Genomic DNA, 22,707 nt, shown 5'->3' on the forward strand with positions numbered 1-22,707 from the left:
TTACCTTCACAAGTTGTTCTCCTCCCACCTAATTTTGAATTATAAGATGTGTTTGATTCTGCCAGATGTCAAATAGGAGAGGATAAGAAAATATTAGAACATTTAGACAGTTTTCTGTAACAATATTTGTATAATATAGTGACTAGTGTCATGATAATGGATCATAACCATGAATTACATATTGCTATATATAACTTTCCAATATATTTTGTTGAGAAAAGAGGACATGCAAGCCAAAAGATGATTAAGAATAGAAATTCAGGTATTGGCTGCAACATTCCAGTGTGTACTGTACTGAATCTCAAGAGGAATCATTGAATTTCACACCTGAAGAGTCTCAAGGGAATTTCAGAAAGCAAAACTTCAATAGATGCCATTCTAACAAAAACAACTCTGATCTCCTGTGCCTATGGAGATAAAGACAGGCTGATGAACACCTCTCAGTAGTAAACCATCATCTGACAGTGCTTAGCAAAAGACACGTTTATATTTTACCCTCCCAGGAATTATACAAGAAATGTGGTTAAGATCAACTGAAATTCCTGGACCCTTCATGAAAGAGTTCTGGTGTGATAGTATGCTCACTTGGGGTTCAAGATCCACGGTGGAAAGTGTGCTATGAATAGCTGAGGATATCCATTAGACATCTTTGGATAGGAAGTTCAAAAATATAAAGTCTCTCTCTCTCTCTCTCTCTGTCTCTGATATTTGTATATAACTCAGGTTAACAAAGCAATTGCAGAAGGAAACTGCACAAATTCCTTTCAGCTAACTTTAGAACCAAGAATGTCAAAACAACTACTCAGCTGCCGGAATTGGCATTTCCGGAATCACCCATGTTACCAGCTGAACATTTTATGATCTATTTATTCGGGACAAGTCAGGCTTTTTTTTTAATCTTTTGCACTCACCTTCCCCTAAGTCTGATCATGCATGTGTCATATTGATCTTCTTTTCTCAAGATTTAGAAGCCAACTAACTATTTTCTTCTTTAAATAAAGAAAGCTTGGTTAAATTGGCTCTTCCAAAAATACCATTCAGTTGGACTTGGAGGAGAACATTTTAGTTATCGTTATTGTGACTAACCGAAGGAGGAGTAGTGTAAAGAAGGGAAGCAAGTTCACCCCAGCTCCCTGGGAACATCCCATTTTTAGATGACACAGAATTATAACAAATTAAGGCTATTTTCATCCCTTAAAGAAATGTGACAAGCTTCTAAAGAAGCCAACTTTGAGATCATAATTCATGCTCAGTCCTTTGAGTATAGGAGTTGGGAAGTCATGTTAAGGTTGGACAGGACATTAGCGAGATCTCTTCTGGAATACTGCGTCCAGTTCTGGTTGCCTAATTAAAAGAAGGATATTGAAAGGATCGGAGGGTTCAGATGAGATTTACCAGGATGTTGCCGGGTAAGGAAGATTTGAGTTATAAAAAAAGGCTGGATAGGCTGGGACTTTTTTCACTGGACTATTGGAGGTTGAGAGGCGACCTGATAGAAGTTTATAAAATAATGAAGGGTATAGATAGAGTTAATGGTAGTTGTGTTTTCCCTAGGATGTTGGATTTTAAGACTAGGGGGCACACTTTAAGGAGACAGGAGAAAGATTAGAAAAGATTAGAAAAGATTAGAAATTTTTAACACAGAGGTGATTTGTGCATGTAATGGACTTTCTGAGGAAGTGATGGATGTAGGTACAGTTACAAAGTTTAAAAGATATTTGTATAAGTACATGAATAGGAAAGGTTTGGAGGGATATGGGTCAGGAGCAGGCAGGTGGCACTAATTTAATTTGAGATTATGTTCGGCATGGACTGGTTGGACCAAAGGGTCTGTTTCTATGCTGTATGACCGAAAGACTCTGTATTAAGAAACAATTTCTTGATGGTGGTTTTGCCTTGTTTTCAAATTTTAAAAAAATTTGTAAATGCATATATAATTTGAGGCATTAAATATCAGGCTGGAAATGTTTGAAAATAATTGGGCATATGTATGTCTGTTTTTCTTTTCTTTTAAAGGCCTGTTTTACGTATTTTCTAACCAACTGTTCAGAGATGTTATTGCACACCTTTGGAACATGTGGGAGTTCAACCCAGGTCTCTTGACTCAAAGTTAAAGGTGTATGTTAATATATTTAATCTTCCAGCTTCAATGAAGTTCATTAACGATACAAATTTTAGTTGATATAATCATTGCAGTAAACTGTTACTTTTGAGCTTTTCATATTTACAATCACATGGTATAAGATAAATAGAAATCCAGTTCTGAATCCCCTCATGTTTAAAAATAAGAATTTCACTTGTACCAAGACATAACCACTGTTGTAGCAAAACAAAACTCAGGTTTCCAAAGATAACACAGACACTGAAATTTGCAAAATTGTCTAGAAATATACGTAAGAAGATGCAGAAGAAGCCAAAATATCATTCAAGACAACTCCACTATTCATAAAGATCATGGTTAATATGATGGCTTCAACTCTCTTTCCCTGCCTGCACTTAACACCCTCTAACCCTTGACAGTCTTGAAACTCAAAACCTACCTTACGCATATTCAATAACTTAATCTCCATGTAGATAATTACAAAGGTCTGTGACCCTCTGAAAGAAGTAGTTCCACCTCATCATCTTCAATGGGCAACAATAATTCTGAAACAATGTCCTCTGGTTCCAAATTCCCCTTCAGTATCTATCATTAAGCTCCCTCAGAATCTTACATGTTTAAAGAAAAATTACCTCTCATCTTTCTAATCTTGAATGAGCATAGACCTAGCCTGTGCAAAACTTGCCCATTAGACACACTTCCATCCTAGGAATCAGTCTGATGAAACTTCCCTGTAATATCACAATACAAGAATACTGCACCTTAAATAAGGAGACTGAAACTGTATGCAGTATCCCTGTGGTCTTACCAATTCTCTATATAGTTTATAGCAAAATTATCCTACTTGCATCATCCAGTCCCTGCACCCCCTTCCCATCCCTCCAATAAAGGTCAATAATAAGCCCACGCAGAATTGGCACACAAGTGGTTACAATTTTCCAAATTGAAAGTGACCTTTTATCCTGATTTTATTTTCCATCTTTTGTCCATACCAACAAATTACTTTTGAACACAATGAACTATTACCTCATGGAGTAATTATCTTTGGGGTAGTTCATCAAATGCTCTTTAGAAATCTAATACATTACATCTACTGTTTCCTTTCTATTCACACAATGCATTATATTCTCAAAGAATGATAATAATTTTGACAAACTTAATCTCTCTTACATAAAATTATGATGATGCTACTCAGTTGTATTGTGTAATATTTATAAATTAAAAATGAATTGGAGGATTCGCCTAATGACAGATGTTAGGCTAATTAACTTTCTGTCTCTTTCCTTCCTCGAAGAGGTGTTTCATTTAGAATCCTTTGGGAATCTTTCAGAATCCAGGGAATTCTGCACTTCCCTGGGGTGTAGGCTACCACATCCAGGAGAATTATCAGCCTCTAGTCCAATTAATTTTCATATTTTGTTTTCTAATGATAGCTTTTTTTGTTTAAAAGTTTTCTTCTGTTTCTGCCGTTTGCTTTCACTATTTTAGGGTGCTTTTAGAATTGTTTCCCCACACAGACAAATACTAAATATCAGTTCAAAGTATCTGCCAGAGTCTTGTTTCTACATTGTTAAAATACCAGTCTCATGCTCTAATGTATCAATGTTAACATTAGCTACTCATTTTTGATATACTTATAAATGCTCTTCCTACCTGTTTTTATATTTCTTGCTGGTTATTGTCATACTATACTTCAACGTCATCACTTGTTAGAAACGTCAAGGAACTTCTTTGCTGCTATTTTCTTTCCCAATGGTAAGGGTCATGGGTTTGTAAGGTGATACCTAAGGAGTCATGCTGAATTTCTGCAGTGCATCTTGTAGGTGGTACACCCTGCTGCTGCAGAATGTCCTTGGTAGAGGGAGTGAATGTTTGTGAATATGGTGCCAATCACACAGGCCATTTTGTCCAGGATGATATCAAGCTTCTTGAGTGTTGTTGGAGCTGCATTTATCCAGGCTAGTGGGAAATGTTCTACCACACTCCTCACTTGTGCTTTGTAGATGGTGGACAAGCTTAGGGGAGCCAGGAGACATGTTACTCTCTGTGGAATTCCTATCCTCTGCCTGGTCTAGTCGCAAAAAGGAAAAAGTGAGGACTGCAGATGCTGGAGTTCAGAGTCGAGAGCGTGATGATGGAAAAGCACAGCAGGTCAGGCAGCATCCAAGGAGCAGAAGAATCGACGTTTTGGGCATAAGCCCTTCATCAGGAACCTGCTCCTCGGATGCTGCCTGACCAGCTGTGCTTTTCCAGCACCACACTCTTGACTCTGGTCTTGTAGCTACAGTATTTATATGGCTAGTCCAGTTCAATTGCAGCTTTGCTGAGTTTGGTCAGAGGTTCAGCAAGTCTTCAATTCCAATGCCAAAATATTGTCAGGGCCCATAGCCTTTGCAGTATCCAAAGCCGAATAATTCCTGAAGAAGGGCTTATGCCCGAAACTTTGATTATCCTGCTCCTCGGATGCTGCCTGGCCTGCTGTGTTTTTCCAGCACCACATTTTTCAACTCTGGTCTCCAGCATCTACAGTCCTCACTTTCTCCCAGTATCCAGTGCCTCCAGGCATTTCTTGTTATCACTCGGAGTCGATCAAATTGGCTAAAGACTGGCCTCTGTGATGCTGGAGACCTCTGGAGAAGGTGGATCTTCCAGTTGGCACTTCTGATTGAATACTATCGCAAACACTTTGGCCTTTTCATTTGAACTGATTTGCTGAGCTCTCCCATCAATGAAGATGGGAATATTTATGGAATTGTTTCCTCCAGTGAGTATTTTAAATGTCTATCACCATTCATAACTGAACGGGGCAGGACTGCAGAGCTTAGATCTGATCCATTGGTTGTAGAATAGTTTAGCTCTGTCTGTCACTTAATGGTTGTGCTGTTTGTCACACCCATTGTTCTGTTTGGTAGCTTCACCTAGTTGTCAACTCATGGCATCTTAATCTATTTTTCTAGTCAACATATTCCTGTCCCTTCTCTTGCCAACTGTCAGAGAAGATGGAAGGAAGGGTGGAGGGGTGGGAGGGGGTGAGGGAGGAAGGAAAGAAGGAAGCAAAAGCTTCCTTAAAAACAAAAAGCACAGTGTTTCTAAGATATTATACCATCACACTCTGTAAAAATGAAGCATCAGCTGGGCAAGCAAAGTATTTCCACCAGACAGCAGGATTGCCAAGGATTCAGAGCTTAATAAATGGCACATATGAGGCTAACAAGACTCCTCATTATCAAGCTTACATCCTTTATGAATGGATAGAGTTTAAATTTCACTAATCCTCAGTTGGTGTCAAACTGCACAAAAATAACAAGTAAATCTGCACTATTCAGAAAGTAGCTATTTTGCCTTCCTTCTGCAGAAGTTGTGCTGTCTTCATTTCTGATGGTAGATATGAAAGAATGGCAGCTGAGAGACCAGTGTTATCCTCTGTAGCCAAAGCTGATTACTTCTGACAGCAACAGAATGGAATAACAATGAGTCACTCCGCTTCTCTACTGTCAAGGACAGCATTGGGACTCTCAGACAAATATTCCGCTGCTTGGATTATTCAGGTGTGGTGTTGCAAAACTGTCCAAGATAATCACGTTCTTCCAACTAACTTTGCCACATCTCTGGTAAGCAGCAATAAACCTTGGCTGATGTCATCTTTTACTTTGTACAAGGAAAGCCAAGACAAATTGAAAGCATCAGCAAGACCAACCCATCTGAGTTCAGGCATCTCAGCACATACATGTGATTGAGTCTTAAACCTGATTGTTCAGTATAGCATACTGCCATGCTATACTGTTCATTAAAGCTTCTCGTTCAGTATAGCACACTGCTGAGCTATGCTGTTCATTAAATCTGATTGTACATTATAGGACACTGCCGTGCTATACTGTTCATTAAATCTAATTGTTCAGTATAGCACACTGCTGAGCTATACTGTTCATTAAATCTGATTGTACAATATAGCACCCTGCTAAGCTAAACTGTTCATTAAATCTGATTGTTCAGTATAGCACACTGCCGTGCTATACTGTTCATAAAAGCTTCTGGTTCAGTATAGCTCACTGCTGAGCTATACTGTTCATAAAAGCTTCTAGTTCAGTATAGCTCACTGCTGAACTATACTGTTCATTAAATCTGATTGTTCAGTATAGCACACTGCTGAGCTATACTGTTCATTAAAGCTGATTGTACAGTATAGCACACTGCAGAGCTATACTGTTCATTAAATCTGATTGTTCAGTATAGCACACTGCTGAGCTATACTGTTTATTAAATCTGATTGTACAGTATAGCACACTGCCGTGCTACACTGTTCATTAAATCTGATTGTACAGTATAGCACACTGCCGAGCTATACTGTTCATTAAATCTGATTGTTCAGTATAGCACACTGCTGAGCTATACTGTTTATTAAATCTGATTGTACAGTATAGCACACTGCCGTGCTACACTGTTCATTAAATCTGATTGTACAGTATAGCACACTGCCGAGCTATACTGTTCATTAAATCTGATTGTTCAGTATAGCACACTGCTGAGCTATACTGTTCATTAAATCTGATTGTACATTATAGCACACTGCCGTGCTATACTGTTCATTAAAACTGATTGTACATTATAGCACACTGCCGTGCTATACTGTTCATTAAATCTGATTGTACAGTATACCACACTGCCATGCTATACTGTTCATAAAAGCTTCTAGTTCAGTATATCACACTGCCGTGCTATACTGTTCATTAAATCTGATTGTACATTATAGGACACTGCCGTGCTATACTGTTCATTAAATCTGATTGTTCAGTATAGCACACTGCTGAGCTATACTGTTCATTAAATCTGATTGTACAGTATAGCACACTGCCGAGCTATACTGTTCATTAAATCTGATTATACAGTATAGCACACTGCCATGCAATACTGTTCATTAAATCTGATTGTACAGTATAGCACACTGCCATGCTATACTGTTCATTAAATCCGATTGTTCAGTATAGCACACTGCCGTGCTATACTGTTCATTAAAGCTAATTGTACAGTATAGCACACTGCCAAGCTATACTGTTCATTAAATCTGATTGTACAGTATAGCACACTGCCGTGCTATACTGTTCAGTAAAGCTGATTGTTCAGTATAGCACACTGCCGAACTATACTGTTCATTAAATCTGATTGCACACTGCCGAACTATACTGTTCATTAAATCTGATTGTTCAGTATAGCACACTGCCGAACTATACTGTTCATTAAATCTGATTGTACAGTATAGCACACTGCCGTGCTATACTGTTCATTAAATCTCATTGTTCTGTATACCACACTGCCGTGTTATACTGTTCATTAAATCTGATTGTTCAGTATAGCACACTGCTGAGCTATATGTTCATTAAAGCTGATTGTACAGTATAGCACACTGCAGAGCTATACTGTTCATTAAATATGATTGTTCAGTATAGCACACTGCTGAGCTATACTGTTCATTAAATCTGATTGTACAGTATAGCACACTGCCGTGCTATACTGTTCATTAAATCTGATTGTACAGTATAGCACACTGCTGAGCTATACTGTTCATTAAATCTGATTGTACATTATAGCACACTGCCGTGCTATACTGTTCATTAAAACTGATTGTACATTATAGCACACTGCTGTGCTATACTGTTCATTAAATCTGATTGTACAGTATACCACACTGCCATGCTATACTGTTCATTAAATCTGATTGTACAGTATAGCACACTGCCGTGCTATACTGTTCATAAAAGCTTCAAGTTCAATATAGCACAATGTCGTGCTATACTGTTCATTAAATCTGATTGTACAGTATAGCACACTGCCATGCTATACTGTTCATTAAACCTGATTGTACAGTATAGCACACTGCAGAGCTATACTGTTCATTAAACCTGATTGTTCAGTATAGCACACTGCCGTGCTATACTGTTCATTAAATCTGATTGTACAGTATAGCACACTGCTGAGCTATACTGTTCATTAAATCTGATTGTACATTATAGCACAATGCCGTGCTATACTGTTCATTAAATCTGATTGTACAGTATAGCACACTGCCGTGCTATACTGTTCATTAAATCTGATTGTACAGTATAGCACACTGCCGTGTTATACTGTTCATTAAATCTGATTGTACAGTATAGCACACTGCCATGCTATACTGTTCATTAAACCTGATTGTACAGTATAGCACACTGCCATGCTATACTGTTCATTAAATCCGATTGTTCAGTATAGCACACTGCCGTGCTATACTGTTCATTAAAGCTAATTGTACAGTATAGCACACTGCCGTGCTATACTATTCATTAAATCTGATTGTACAGTATAGCACACTGCCGTGCTATACTGTTCATTAAATCTGATTATACAGTATAGCACACTGCTGAGCTATACTGTTCATTAAATCTGATTGTTCAGTATAGCTCACTGCTGAGCTATACTGTTCATTAAATCTGATTGTACAGTATAGCACACTGCCGAGCTATACTGTTCATTAAATCTCATTGTTCAGAAGAGCACACTGCCGTGCTATATTGTTCATTAAATCTGATTGTTCAGTATAGCACACTGCCGTGCAATACTGTTCATAAAAGCCGATTGTCTTGCTTTTAAAATGTAGTGCTGTACATGAGCATTCAACAAGGTAATGTTGGAGAAAATAAATTTACGTAGTTTTAAGTTTTATAACCTGACCTACTGGGAATAATCATTCAAGGTGCCCAAAAGTAATATCAAACTCTTTGTGCAAATACAAGGGCACCTGTTATTATTTTCCTGCACAGTTTCGGTAGTGGTGCACACTGCAACTGCTTCGTTTACAATTACAAACTCTGGATCACTTAGAAAAGAAACGTGGATCCTTAATTCCTCTCGATTCACGTGAAGTATTCAAAAAACTTGTACCTTTAACTTAACATACAGTTTCTCTCTCGCCCTTTCCCTTCTCCAATCAACATACTTATATCCCATGCATTTCGTCCATAAGCCGTAAAGCCCAAGGAACCTACACTGGGCGATACTAGAATACACAAACTTCGTTGTTAGCAGCCGACACCCAGTATCTCATATCACATGTATCTTTTACATATCACAGTAATCGATATTTTGAAGAAATCATGATAAGTCAAGCACTTGGGTGGGACTGTAAATCGATTCCAGTAGCAACCTGTGCACAACAGCGTTTGGATACTGGGACACAAAACGCAGGGCAAGAATTCCACATCTCTCTATCTTCACCAGTTCAACTACCTACCCACACCAATTCCTTATTCAATTTAGATAGGGAGGAGCCCCTCCGCCAACCCCTCCCTATGTCAGGGGTCTCGGTTACACAGCTCTCGGATGACTTATTAACAAAAATAAACACTGACATTGTATTTTTGATTTCACAGACCGGCCCCCCTTCCACACAAGCCCACTGTCCACTTGCTGGCAGCGAGTCAATGTGCACACTGCCCTCTCCTCCACCCTGAAAAATAAAACTGCCTCCGATCCAGAGGAAGCTTACCGTCTGAGTCCCTGAAAGGAGGATGGCCAGGACATCCTCGACTTCTTGAGACCCGGTCTGTCTCCGGTGTCCACGGCGTAGCTCTGCATGGCTCTGTGCAGGAGGTACTTGTCAGTGTCCGAGAAGCCGCGCTGCTTCACCTTCACGTTGGCTCGGGGCTGTCTCCACAAGTGTTTGGGAGCTTTACTGGCGGCAGGCAGCACACTGCTACCACTGCTGCCGGCTTCCATCACTGCCCTCTCACTCACACCAGCGAGCAACCTTGGGTTTCAGCTGCTCTGGGAGAGTTGGGAGCTGGTTGCTGAAAGTTGGACAGCTCCCTGGCCACTTGCGCTGCTGTCGCTTTCCAGCCCGTCAGCTGCTGATCCTCTCACTTCCCCGGAGGCAAATCATGGATCACCGGCTCTTTCCCCGTGCGCTGGAAAATGTTCCAGCCGCTTTTCTGCACCGCCCTATGCTCCTTTCCCTTTACGGAAATAAAGGGAGGGGACTTTCATCAACTTTAAAGGGGGCAGCTAGGGGAGTGACAGGGGGCTCGCTGTTCCCGCTGCTGCCGCGGTGCAGTTTGGAAAGGCTGCAGCACGCCTGGAGACAAGCAGAGCCGGACCTCCGCCTCTGACTCTGACTGACCTGGGGCTGAGCCCTGCCTCCTGCCACCCGCCCGCCTGCCTCCTCCTCCTCCTCCAGGCACAACCATTGCCCTGTGTCACCACATAGGGGTGGAGGGGTGGGGAGATGGTCTTGCCAGGAATCCCACCCTCCCACATGCTCGGTTATGAAAATAAACAGATTGCACATCAGCCGCTCATACACTCCCCTCCTTTGATTTTCAGAACAATACTTGACGAGACGGAGTCACTTCTTTCGCTCAAATGCAGACCGAGAAAATGGTAGAGTTCACCAAAGTTCAGAGATGAGACAATTAAAGATGGGTCATAAATGCTAGCTTTGCCAGCTACGCCTACATCCCATCAATGAACATATGAAAGATAACCACATTGTGTAACATAGCTTTGAAACACACGGATTGGCATGTTCATTAATATAGTATATCATGGAAATATATATTGCAAACTCCGGGTGGCAATTTATGTTTACAATTGTAGTAGTGGAAGATTTACAAATGCTACCTTACAGAATACATAATATATAGAAAGATAAATAATTTGTGATTACGCTTTGCACCTTGTTTTGATATCAATCAAAATAAAAACATAACTCCTACAAGCATTTACTCTGTACCTCTACTGTCCTTGATAACAGCAAACAAATCATAATATTTACTTTTTTTCTTGTTCTTACAACAATGGTTTAGAGCTACGTAATAACTTTGAACGTTCAAAGACAAATAAATCACAGGAATTACAGAAATCGTGTGTCAAACTCAACTTCTTCAATTGCATCATGACGTTTCTCACTATGAGCAATTATTTTTGTTAATGATAAATCACACCCTCGAAGTCATGAAAATGTGTACTACTTGTTCCAAATCAGCACAACTACAAAAACTTGGTCACACTGGAGACAGAAAACTAGCTCATAACCCAAACCATGCTTACATTACTAGTCTACATTCCCTATACATTACCAACCTATTGACAAAACCACAAATTTGATTAAAAAAAAACTGATTTCAACTGAACGAATTGTGTAGTGTTTATCTCCTATAACATTACATGGCTTTGGTAACCTTCACCACTCCTTAAAGTCTTACAAAAAAGCAGCAATAGCACTACACTGTTGTTAGATGAATGCTAAATATACCCTTCCAGCTACTGCTCATCCATTTGTCACTGTTAAATATCAATATTGAAGTAATTACTTATCAACACATTGTCAAAGATGACTTCAAGGATGTATACCACTTGTGACTTTTATTTGTGTTCCAAAATGCAAGCCCCTTTGTACCTTTTATTTCACATTCTCTTCCCTTTGTTTAGGTTTCTCCATCCAAACAACAAGTCCTCATTCAAACAAGCAAGAAAACAATCCATTTCAAACACTCTGACAGTGCTGCTGTTGAGTCAGCAACTAGGCTGACAAGATACAATGACTCACCCAGCAATTTTCTATCCACCCCTTACTTCATAGCCTATCATGGCACAGGATGTTGAAGATTCAAAATACTTCACTACCATGTCAAATGAGAAATATTCTTTCTTATGACGTAATATCCTTGACCTTTCTTGGATTTGTAATAATGGACTACAATTATCAAGTTTCCAAAATGTGCCCTGTGTAATCATTATATAATCTGTGACTTATATCATTCAGTTATTAGCAAATTATCACTACTGTTTGCTTACATATGTTCAAAGACATTTACCAGTTATTATTTGGACTCTGAGAAAATGTGTTTTCCAGATTTATGACAGACAAACATACTTTAAATAACTACAGACTTGGACCTAAATTAAAGCAAAGAATTATAAATATTCTAGAACTCAGTTCATGCAGTACATAATACACACTGAATCTGAAAATATTTACACCTGGCAAAAAGCTATCACCAAAACCTTTTTAAAAACCTGATACAAAAACCTATTTATGTTCTTTCTTCTCAAACTTAATAAGGATATCTCAAACTTTCAACCTTTCATTTTGGAATTCAGATGCAAATTTGAACTTCTAACATTCAAATGTTTCAAATCCAAACTTAAAAGAAAACAGGAAGGTGTGGTTGCTTTCGAAAAATAATGGGAAATGTTTCATTGTACTACATGCCAGCAAAATTGATTGCTGAACTGAGCACTTTCTCCCTGAAAACCTGGAAATCCCATAAATCACACAAACATTACATTACTGGACAAATGGATGTTGCTGTTGCCCAGTGAACTGGAGGTATTAGCCACAATTTTCAAAAGTAGACAATCCATTAAATGGAAGATAAAATGCAGTAATTCCTAACCAAGTTAGAATGCAATGAGAAGACCTGTACGTACTTCGGAATCATACCTTTTGTGCAGTTAAATTTCACGAACTCAATGTAACATTAATCACCTGTGGAAAAGCATTTCACATTCCAGTAACTCTCCAAAAAAAATTCCTTTCAATGCCATGTTACGTTCTATCCCAATACCAATGAAAATAAAGAATGCTTATTGCTAATCATTTTTTCATTTCAATTCTTCTGTCAAATCCTCTTTGGCCATCTTAAATCATGAGAATGAATGAAACCTAGTTTTTTTGGCTTCTCTTTGTAGCTCAGACCCTTAATACTAAAGAATAAATCCATGTGTATATTTTAGGATGCCAGCAATCATACCAGCCTATTAATGAATGGTCTGATTAACAATAAATTGGATAGTATAATGCCAGTCACTGATTCCCATCTGAGCTGAATGAGCACAACTGCCTAAGAAATTTGTGTTAAAATGGCCAGTGGGCAATAAAAGTCTAAAGTTTGGAATTTTAATCCTATTTAATTTGGCTTCTATTGGACAATGGGAATTAAAAGAGTCAACAACATTTTGAACACAAGCTCTTCAAGCATAAGAGCATATGGTCGAAATGTCAACTCTCTTGCTCCTCGGATGCTGCCTGACCGATTGTGCTTTTCCAGCACCACACGTTTTGATTCTGATCTCCTCACTTTCTCCTGATGGAAATTAAAAGTCTACATACTGAATATTTGAGGATCTTTGAGGTTAATTTCTTATCATGTCTATAATTCAGTTCTGTATTAATATCTATCTAAACAACAAAGTTAAGAGGCTTTGAACTAAGATTTCCTCCTCTATGTATCTAAACCATACAGCAATGGAGTTTGGTGGGGTAAACATGTTCATAGAGTGTACTTCAATTGCAATAAGGCTTTTGATAATGTTTCTAGGGAAAGGCTGAAACTGAAAGTAAAGAAAACCAAAATCAGTGGAAGTATTTTAAAATAGATAAGTAATAAGTTGAATGACAGATCCCAATGAGTAGTAATATAGGATCAACACATTGCTAGTGGAGTCTTTGATTACAACCACTTTCTTAAAATATCTCTATACGTAAACTAAAGTGAAGAGTTACAAGCAACATTTGCAAATGAAATGTAAGTAATAAAGATGTTGTACTGCAAACTTGAACAGGATAATCTGCAAGAAGATTTGAATATATTTGGGAATTGGGAAGATAGGTGCGTAATTCAAATGCTATATTGAGCAGTCTAAAATGCTTCACACATGAAATCAAAGCAGAGACTGTTGCTTGAATGGAAAGAAGTAATATTTATCTTGATGAAGGGTCCTGACCCAAAACATCAAATTTCCTGCTCCTCCAATGCTGCCTGACCAGCTGTGCATTTCGAGCTCAACATTTTATCAACACCAGCCTCAAAGCTCAAGGGCAGCAGATGCTTCCTACCACCTTCTCAAGGGTGATTAGGGATGGCCAATAAATGCTGCTCAGTGATGCTCATACTCGGTGAATGAATTTTAAAAATTATGAGCTTGGTGTCAGATTTGCTGTCTGTCATCAATCAGTGTGTTCCTCAGATGATCAAAGGCTGTGCTGGCAAACTGAGGGAGATGTTGAACTCTGCTATCAATGTCACCCTCTTTGAGAGGAGGCTCACAAGGTATGGGGAATGTTCCACATTGTCCAATGGCTCACTGTCAATCTTGATAGTCAGGGAACAGTGTTATGAAGTCAGAAAAGGCCTTTGATTTACGATTATTTAACCTTTCCCTAATATGCCTGTGTGAATTGGCAATAGTTTGGAGCTTAGTCTCCGAGTGTGTGCACAGCAAGTGAGTGTACATACTGTGACTCAGCAACAGAGACAGGGGTTGGCTTGGCTATAAACTGGAGGCACACAGGTTGAAAACTTTCATGTTTGTCCTGTAGATTAAGCTCCACACAGCAAGAGGACTCATGGATATAGGTGGAGTGTTGCATCAAGGAAGATGTGGAAGAGCATTGGTACAAGGACCAGTCTTGCTTGGTTCAAGTTGGCACGGATATTGGGTCTGCGCTAATCTATTGGTGAGGACACCAATAAATAAACATAACTTCAAACTCATAGTCTAGAAGGTAGTAATATTGCCAGTCATAGAGTCATACAGCAAGGTAACAGACCTTTCAGTCCAACCAGTCCATGCTGCCCATAATCTCAAACAAAACTAGTCCTACCTGCCTGGGCTTGGCTGATATTTCCCAAAATATTTCATATTTATGCATTTATCCAAATGTCTTTAAAATGTAACTTTAATTGCATTCACTACTTCCTCTGGAAGTTCATTCCACAAATGAACAGTTATGTAAAAAACTCTCACATTCTTTTTAAGTCTTTCTCCTCTCCCCTTAAAAATATGCCCCCTAGTCTTGAAATGCCCCACCCTAGGGAAAAGATACCTGCTATTCACCTTATCTATACCCTGCATTATTTTATAAACCTCTACAAGGTCACCCCTCAACTTCCCAAGCTCCAGTGAAAAATTCCCAGCTTATCCAGCCTCTCCCAATAACTGAAATCTTCCATTCCTAGCAACATTCTGGTAAATCTTTTCTGAACCCTCTCCAGCTTAATAATATCCTTCGTATAACAGAATGATGCCCTACTGTATGGATTGGAGACATGGACAATATACAGCAGACACCTCAAATTCTTGAGGAGTCCTGCAAACCTACTTACAGGACATATATTCCAATGTCAGTGTCCTTTTGCAAGCCAGCATACCCAGTATCAAGAAAACTGTTATCAAAACGCAGATCACATTGTCACACGCCTGATGCAAGACTTCCAACACAAAATTGCTTACTCTGAATTTTATCAAGACAAGTGGTTGCCAGGAGGACAGAAGAAACACTTCAAGGATGTCATCAAAGCCCCCTTATAGAAATGCAGTCTCCCCACTGACACATGGCTATCTCTAACCAGAGAAGCAGCCATGTAGGACCATTTTGAGCATCTCCCAAAGGCCCAAATGGTGGCCAAATGCATACAGCTGAAGGAACATGGAAAGAACCGTACCTCCCACCCATTTGCTTTTGCAAACACCTCCTGCCCCATCTTTGACTGGGTTCTTGGATCCCATATTTAATCACCTCAGGACACAGCGTTGGAATGGAAGAAAGTATCCTTGATCCAGAGGGCCTGCCTAATAAGAAGGAAAAATATAATCCATAGAAAATAAATTTACAAATAAATTGAAAATACTGCAATAATATTCTGCTGCAGTGAAAAAAAGTAAATGAGCTGAATGGAAAGGTCAATATCAATGTGAAATAGTAAAGTAATCCTGCAACTATACGAAGTCAAAGCTTCAACTCCACTTAAAATGCTGAGTACAGTTTTGGTCACCACAGCAAAAAAAAGGAAATTGCAGCTAATGAAAGGATAGAGAAAGGAGCACTGAGAATGATTGAAAAGTTGAAGAGGTTGTATTGAGAGGAGTGATTATATAAACAAAGGATGTTCTGACTGGAAAAGCCAAGGTTGAGAGGATACACAATTGTTGTTTCTAAGATTCTGAAGGAACTAGATGCACATAATGAAAATCTAAATCACTTTGTCCGTGTGCTTTCCATTCCCCTGAAGGCCCCTTGCTCATTTTCATATCCTGACCTTATCTGCTCCTCATCCTTTAAGCCCTATGGCACCTATAGACGCCTCCGTTGAATCTCCACCTAACTCCTGAAACATCCTTATCCCTCCTGACTATATATTTCAGCTGGCAGTCTCCTCTTTTTCTCTCTTTGTGTTGACAACAAAAATAACTACTTACCTCAGATCCAAAAGGAAAAACTCAACTAATACTTGCCACCTTTAAACAACCATGAAGCTGTCTTAATCTTGGCTTAATTTGAAAATGTTTTAAGACACTCTGTATTCAATGGTGCAAATAGAAACCTGCCTAGAACCAGGACTGATTTACTCTCTGCCATTGGGTCCAGCCCAATTAAGTCCTCGAACCATCATATTTCCCACTCTTAAACTCAACCTAATATAACGATTAAATGAGATAAAATAATTAAGAAATAAACGGAGGAAGAACTGGGAAGATAAGGTGAGTTCAAATGGATGAATTAAACGTCAAATAAAATATACAGAAAGATAAATAAAGAAAGACAAAGCAAGATTATATTAAGAGGGAGAGGAACTAGGAAAAGTGAAAGAAGAAAAAAAAACGCATTTTTAATTTGGTGTTTTAACAATCCCTGATAATTTACAAGCTCAAGGAATGTGACTTCACCTTTAGTTGTTCACTTTCCACACAGGAAGTTGGAGTCATTAACAATTATTAATGGAAGGAGAGAGACTTATTTCCAAAGGTTTTATTTTGCACACATCAAGACAAAAGCAAAAATGCCACATTTCAACAGCCATGATAATTTATACTGCAAAGGAAAGGATGCTGATCAGTTAACGAGTTCTGAGTAACCTAGGTATTGTTATGGACAAAGCAGAAGTGAACAATTGACCAATTGACCAATCATTAGAATGTATATCGCTTTTTTCAGACCTGAAAAGTCCTCAGGTCCTTAAATGAACCTGGAATGATAAAATATCTCCAAAAATTGAACAACAAATTAAAGGAATGATTTCACATTCGAAGTATGTAGTTGCTACACAGGAAGAATTTTCCATTTACAGAAAATTACTGTCAGTTCAGAAAGATGCTCTGCCAACTATACAATTGAGCAATGGCAGGTATTAATTTCAGTGCCAATGTAATGTCAGGTATGTCTGCTGAATATCCCAATGAGTTGTTAATCAAATCAAATAGCATGTTCCTTTGGTTATTCATAGTGAGCAGATTACAGTGCAAACTCAACTCAAATTAAAGTATTAGATTAAATTCGGTAATACTTGCTAAATAATTCAGAGTGTGCCAATTGCTACACTAGCAAAAGTATAAAGTAATTAGTGAAGCTCATAATGTAACTAATTTATGCTTGCCAGGTGTGACAGAATTGACAGGCAGGAGGCTGGAAGAACACAGCAAGCCAGGCAGCATCAGGAGCTGGAGAAGTCAATGTTTTGGGTGTAACCCTTCTTCAAGCTAGATGTAACATACATTTATAGTCAGGGACCTTTTTTTGCCAACAAAAGGAACATGTTCAATCCTTGTACCTTTTTCAAATTACTTGTGAGTTTGAGGAAGCTAACGTTTCCCCATTGTTTTCTCCATCGTAACACCTCAGCCTTTCAGAGTTGATTTGCAAACCAATCAGCACTCCTTTCTTATGCAATTTTAATTGTCGCGATCCTTTGAAATGGGGTATTCTTGCACTTGTCCACATGACTGCAAACTTTGGCAACATAATTCTCTTTTCAGCCATATACAGCTACTGTACTTTTAAATGACTCATTAACAATTTTCATGTCATTGAAAGGGTATTATGCTATAGGTTTCTTGTTTATGGGAGTGTGAACAGAAACTTTAGGAGGCAAAAAAACTGCAAATACCCCCTGCATACTGGTTCTGTACAGACCTCTGTGTCCGGATTATAGCAATGTTATTCTGAGCTCAAGAAAAAATGCACTTAATGCTTAAAGGAGATGGGAATTTTGCTGACTTTGCAAGATCTAAAGTTCCTGCAACATTAGAGTTAATGGGAGATTTAAACAGCCTATTCCTTAAAGGTTCTCTGCATAATTTTCTATTGCCATAATAATTTTGGCTTCCAGAGCAGCTGCTGAAATAGCATCGCGAATTTTGGATGTTTAAATAGAAATATATAGCTTGAATCAGTATGTCTTAGGAGGGTGGTATTCTCCAACAAAGGCACACAATGGACAATGCAAACTGCATGCATGGACAGATGAAGCATATGGCTTGGAATGCAGAATTACACACAGTCAGTGAATCTAGATTCAAGTCCAAAAGAAATCTGCAGATCCCAGTTGGTCTGCAGTCATTTGACAACTTGCCTTGGCATTATCTTAATTAGCTGTCTGAAGTGTGCACAGCACGTATGCTTCCTTCCCACTCGCACAAGCTTGTAATACTTTTGAACAGTTACTATACATAACAATATTTTAGGATTTTTTACCAACAGATTACATCTGGAAATGTTTGATCTGTCATATCCTTAAAAAAAAATCACTGACACCATTATGCACACCATTATGCTTCAATGTGGCTACAATGATGTTTGCATACATTATCACAGCACTATGGGCTACAGCCTGATCCCTACATATGACTGTTTTCCTGACAATTCCAATTTTTCAACACAGCTTCTATGTTTTAAGGAGAAAACTTTACATAGCATAAGGAAATGATAGAAAATTCAAACTGAATGATTTTGTAGGAACATCCATACATTATCGTCACACCCACAAGGCATGAAGAGAGATCATAAATTGCTCTTTTAAAAAAAACATGCTCTTGCATTTAATTATTAAAATGGACATTTTCTAGAGCAAAACTGCCTGCAATCTCACACAGAATGGACAGGTCACAGAATCACAGCATTGTTATGGCTCAGAAAGAACCTATTCAGCCAACTGTGTCTGCACAGGTTCCATGAAATCAAATGTGATGACTCAGAGTGATTTATCCATATTTCCTCCATAACCCTGAGTATTGTTTTTATTTAAATAATCATCCAATGCCCTCTTGAATGCCTCAATCAAACCAGGCAACAGATTCAGCCGCTAACTACTTGCTGGGTGAAAAATCTTTTGCAAATTATGTCATATCTGTAACTTCTCATTATCAATATTTTTATGGAAGGGAAGAGTTTCTCCCTATTAAATGACAAATGGAATATAATGGAGGAAAGTGTGAGGTTATGCACTTTAGTGCAAAGAATAGAGGCACAGACTATTTTCTAAATAGGAAAAGACTTCAGAAATCTGGAGAATAGTCAGTTCCTTGAAAAGGTGATGGTTGCGTTCTTGTGCAATTCTGCATTACAGAAAAATTGCGCTTTCGAAACACCGCTTAAAGTGTTGGCGACATTATCGCGTTCTACCAACACATTTTAAAAGTTTGTGCTTTAGAAACAGCCTCCCCAATTTGTCAATTGCATTACAGTGAATTCACATGTTATAGCAGAACAGCCTCTACATAGGGACTTGGAAGTCCTTGTTCAAGATTCTCTTAAAGTTAACAGGCAGGTTCAGTTGGCCGTTTGGAAGGCAAATGCAATGTTAACATTCACTTTGAGAGGACTAGAATACAAGAGCAGCAATGCACTGCTGGGGCTGTATAAGCGTCTGATCAGACTCTGTTTGGAATATTGTGAGCAGTTTTAGGCCCTGTATTGAAGGCCTTGGAGGGTGTCCAGAGAATGTTCTCAAAAACAATCCTGGAGATGAAGGGCTTGTCATATGAGGAGTGGTTGAGAACTCTGTATCTGATGGAGTTTAGAAGGATGAAGGGGGATCTCACTGAAATGTAAAGAATACTGAGAGGCCTGGAAAGTGTGGACATGGAAAAAATGTTTACACTAATAGGAGAGCTTAGGATCAGAGGGCACAGCTTTAGATTGAAGGGCGGACCCTTTAGAACTGAGATGAGAAGAATTTCTTCAGCCGCAAACTGGTGAATCTGTGGAACTATCAGCGCAGAAGGCTGTGGAGGTCAAATCAATGGATGTGTTTAAGGCAGAGATAATTAGGCCCTTGATTTGTAGTGGGACGAGGGGTTACAGGGAGAAGACAGGAGAATGGGTTGAGAAACACACTTGTGATGATTGAATGGCAGAACAGACTCAATAGGTTGAGTGGCCTAATTCTACTGCTATGTTGTCTGGTCTTACCTACTCACCTGGAACCCTCATGATTTTGAGAATTTCTATCACATATTCTCTTAGCTATCTCCTCACCAGAGAAAACTATTCTGACTTCTTCAATCTATCTTCATGACTGAAGTTTTTCCTCCCTGGAACTAGTTTTATGTACTCTCTTCAATGCAGTCACATCATTCCTGATGGGTGGTCCCCAGACAGTACAAGATAATCCAGCAGAACTTTTATTTTAATAGGTATTGTTATTAAAAAGAAAAGGAAATTTTTGAACATGTTTTTACAAAATTGCAAAGTAATACAAACAAATATAAACACTAATATACAATTAAATATATATCTATATAAAGAAATAAAAAATAACCAAAACAAAAAAAGGGGAAAAAAAACAACTAACTACTAATCTATCCTACAAACAACCAAAACACAAGATAGGATATCATACGTTACTAGCGAAAAATAAAACAATAATTAAATAATTAAGTACATACTCAAAGCGAATTAACATCAGGTCATAATAAAACCCATATTTATATGGGATTCCTCCTCCCAGGGGTCCCCAGACCAGCCAGAACCACTACCACAGCCAGACAAAAGCCCTTGACAATATGGCCGATATATCTGTGTCGATATAGTTCAGAAAGGGCTGCCATATTGTATAGAATAATTCAGTTTTTTGGTGCACCATATTTATGAGGAAGTCAAGGGGGATATGTTCCATGATTAACCTGTGCCAATTCAAAAGTCCTGGAGAGCCCCCAGCTACCCAATTCACTAAGATATTTTTCATTGCACAAAAAGAGAGAATGGAAAATAGTTTCCTCCCGTGTACATCCAGGGAGGGAAAATTTGAAAAGCCCAGGAGAAGAGATACTGGATCCAATCTAATCTCTGTTCCCAAGATTTCTGTCAGAGCATTTGCTACTCTGTCCCAGTATCTACGGATCTTTGACATGCCCACAAACAGTGTGTGAGAGTGCCCACTTCTATTTTACATTTAGGACATATTGGGGATGTTCCTACCCTAAATTTTGCAAATCGTTCCGGTGCTATATGAGCCCTATGGAGTATCTTTAATTGAATAGTTTGGGCTCTGTTATAAATAGAGATCTTTCTTGTGTTTTCCCAGATATCTTCCCACATTTCTAGAGGGATTTCTAACCCAAATTCCTGGTTCCATGTTTTAAACAGTCGTTTCATGTCTTTCGATACCTCGTATATAATGAGTGATAAAGAGTACTGACCGAGGGTGGACCCATTGGCCATAGCATTCTTCTCTCCCTATCCGATTTGTAGGGTCTGTCTAATAATGTGGTCATTTTCTGTATATAATCTCGTATTTGGAAATACCGAAAAAGGTCTCCATTAGGCAGTCCAAACGTCTGGTGCAACTGCTCAAAAGATGTCATAACCTCCCCATCGAACAGGTCCCCAAGCAAGAGATACCTCTGGACCTCCAGGGTTTAAATGTTGCGTTTGTCAGCTGAGGCTGAAAATCCAATGTCCCCACTATAGGAGTATAAGGAGAGGTTTTTCGTAAGTTACCCTCACCTTGTCATATTATCCTCTAGGCTTTAATTGTATTTAATACAATAGGGTTTTTTGCAATAGTCCATAATAGCTCTCACCTTATCTAAAAATAAAAGATTGACGAGGGGACACTTTGCTTGGGAGGTCTCAATGTCTAACCAAATTGATTGTGGGCCACGAGACCCAATCAGCTACATAGCATAATAAACAATACAACTAATACCTCCTAAAGTCTGGAAAATTCAGTCTTCCTCTTGCTTGTGGAAGCTGCAGCTTCTCTAATTTGATAAGGGGCCATCTATGATTCCAAACAAAGGAACCAAGCCAGCCATGTAGTTTACGCAACGCAAGTCTCGGCAACATCAGAGGGAGCATTCTCATAGGATATAGGAGACGAGGCAGAATATTCATTTTAACTAGGGCTACTCTGCCTAACCAGGATATTGGGAGATCTCCCCAGCGTTGAAGGTCTTGCCTTACTTTCTCTAGTAGGTGCACAAAATTGGCTTTATACAGCTGACCACATACTGGGGTGATAAAAATACCTAAATATAGAAAACCCTCCAGTGACCACCGAAAGGGAAAGCAAGATCTGTCCGATAAATAGGATATACTAGCAAGACCACCCAACGGCATAGCCTCTGATTTCATAAAATTGATTTTATAGCCTGAGAACATACTAAATAGATTGATTACTTGAATTAAGCAGAACATGGACATCAAAGGATTACTTAAGAAAAGGAGGACATCATCTGCATAGAGAGTGATTTTATGTTTACCTGAACCAACCCTCGGAGCCGCTATGTTAGAGTCAGTTCGCATAGCTTCCGCAAGTGGTTCGATTATTAGCGTGAATAATAATGGTGAGAGAGGA

At 38.8% G+C, this 22,707-nt stretch overlaps 1 protein-coding gene across 4 annotated transcripts in view; it reads right to left on the reverse strand.

The window, feature by feature from the left end:
• Positions 1-22,707, reverse strand: part of pde4d (phosphodiesterase 4D, cAMP-specific) — a 1,194,146-nt gene that overhangs the window by 994,200 nt on the left and 177,239 nt on the right. Inside the window, exon 1 of one of the 4 annotated variants that reach the window (XM_043689231.1) lies at positions 9,618-9,905. The exons of the other annotated variants lie outside the window; for them this stretch is intronic. Within the exon in view, the coding sequence (XP_043545166.1) occupies positions 9,618-9,847 (230 nt within the window). The 5' untranslated portion in view covers positions 9,848-9,905. Of the gene's footprint in view, positions 1-9,617; positions 9,906-22,707 lie in introns of those variants that run through there. 4 annotated transcript variants of the gene reach the window in all.

This window comes from Chiloscyllium plagiosum, chromosome 1 (assembly GCF_004010195.1).
Source record: "Chiloscyllium plagiosum isolate BGI_BamShark_2017 chromosome 1, ASM401019v2, whole genome shotgun sequence".
In the NCBI taxonomy this organism is placed as follows: domain Eukaryota; kingdom Metazoa; phylum Chordata; class Chondrichthyes; order Orectolobiformes; family Hemiscylliidae; genus Chiloscyllium; species Chiloscyllium plagiosum.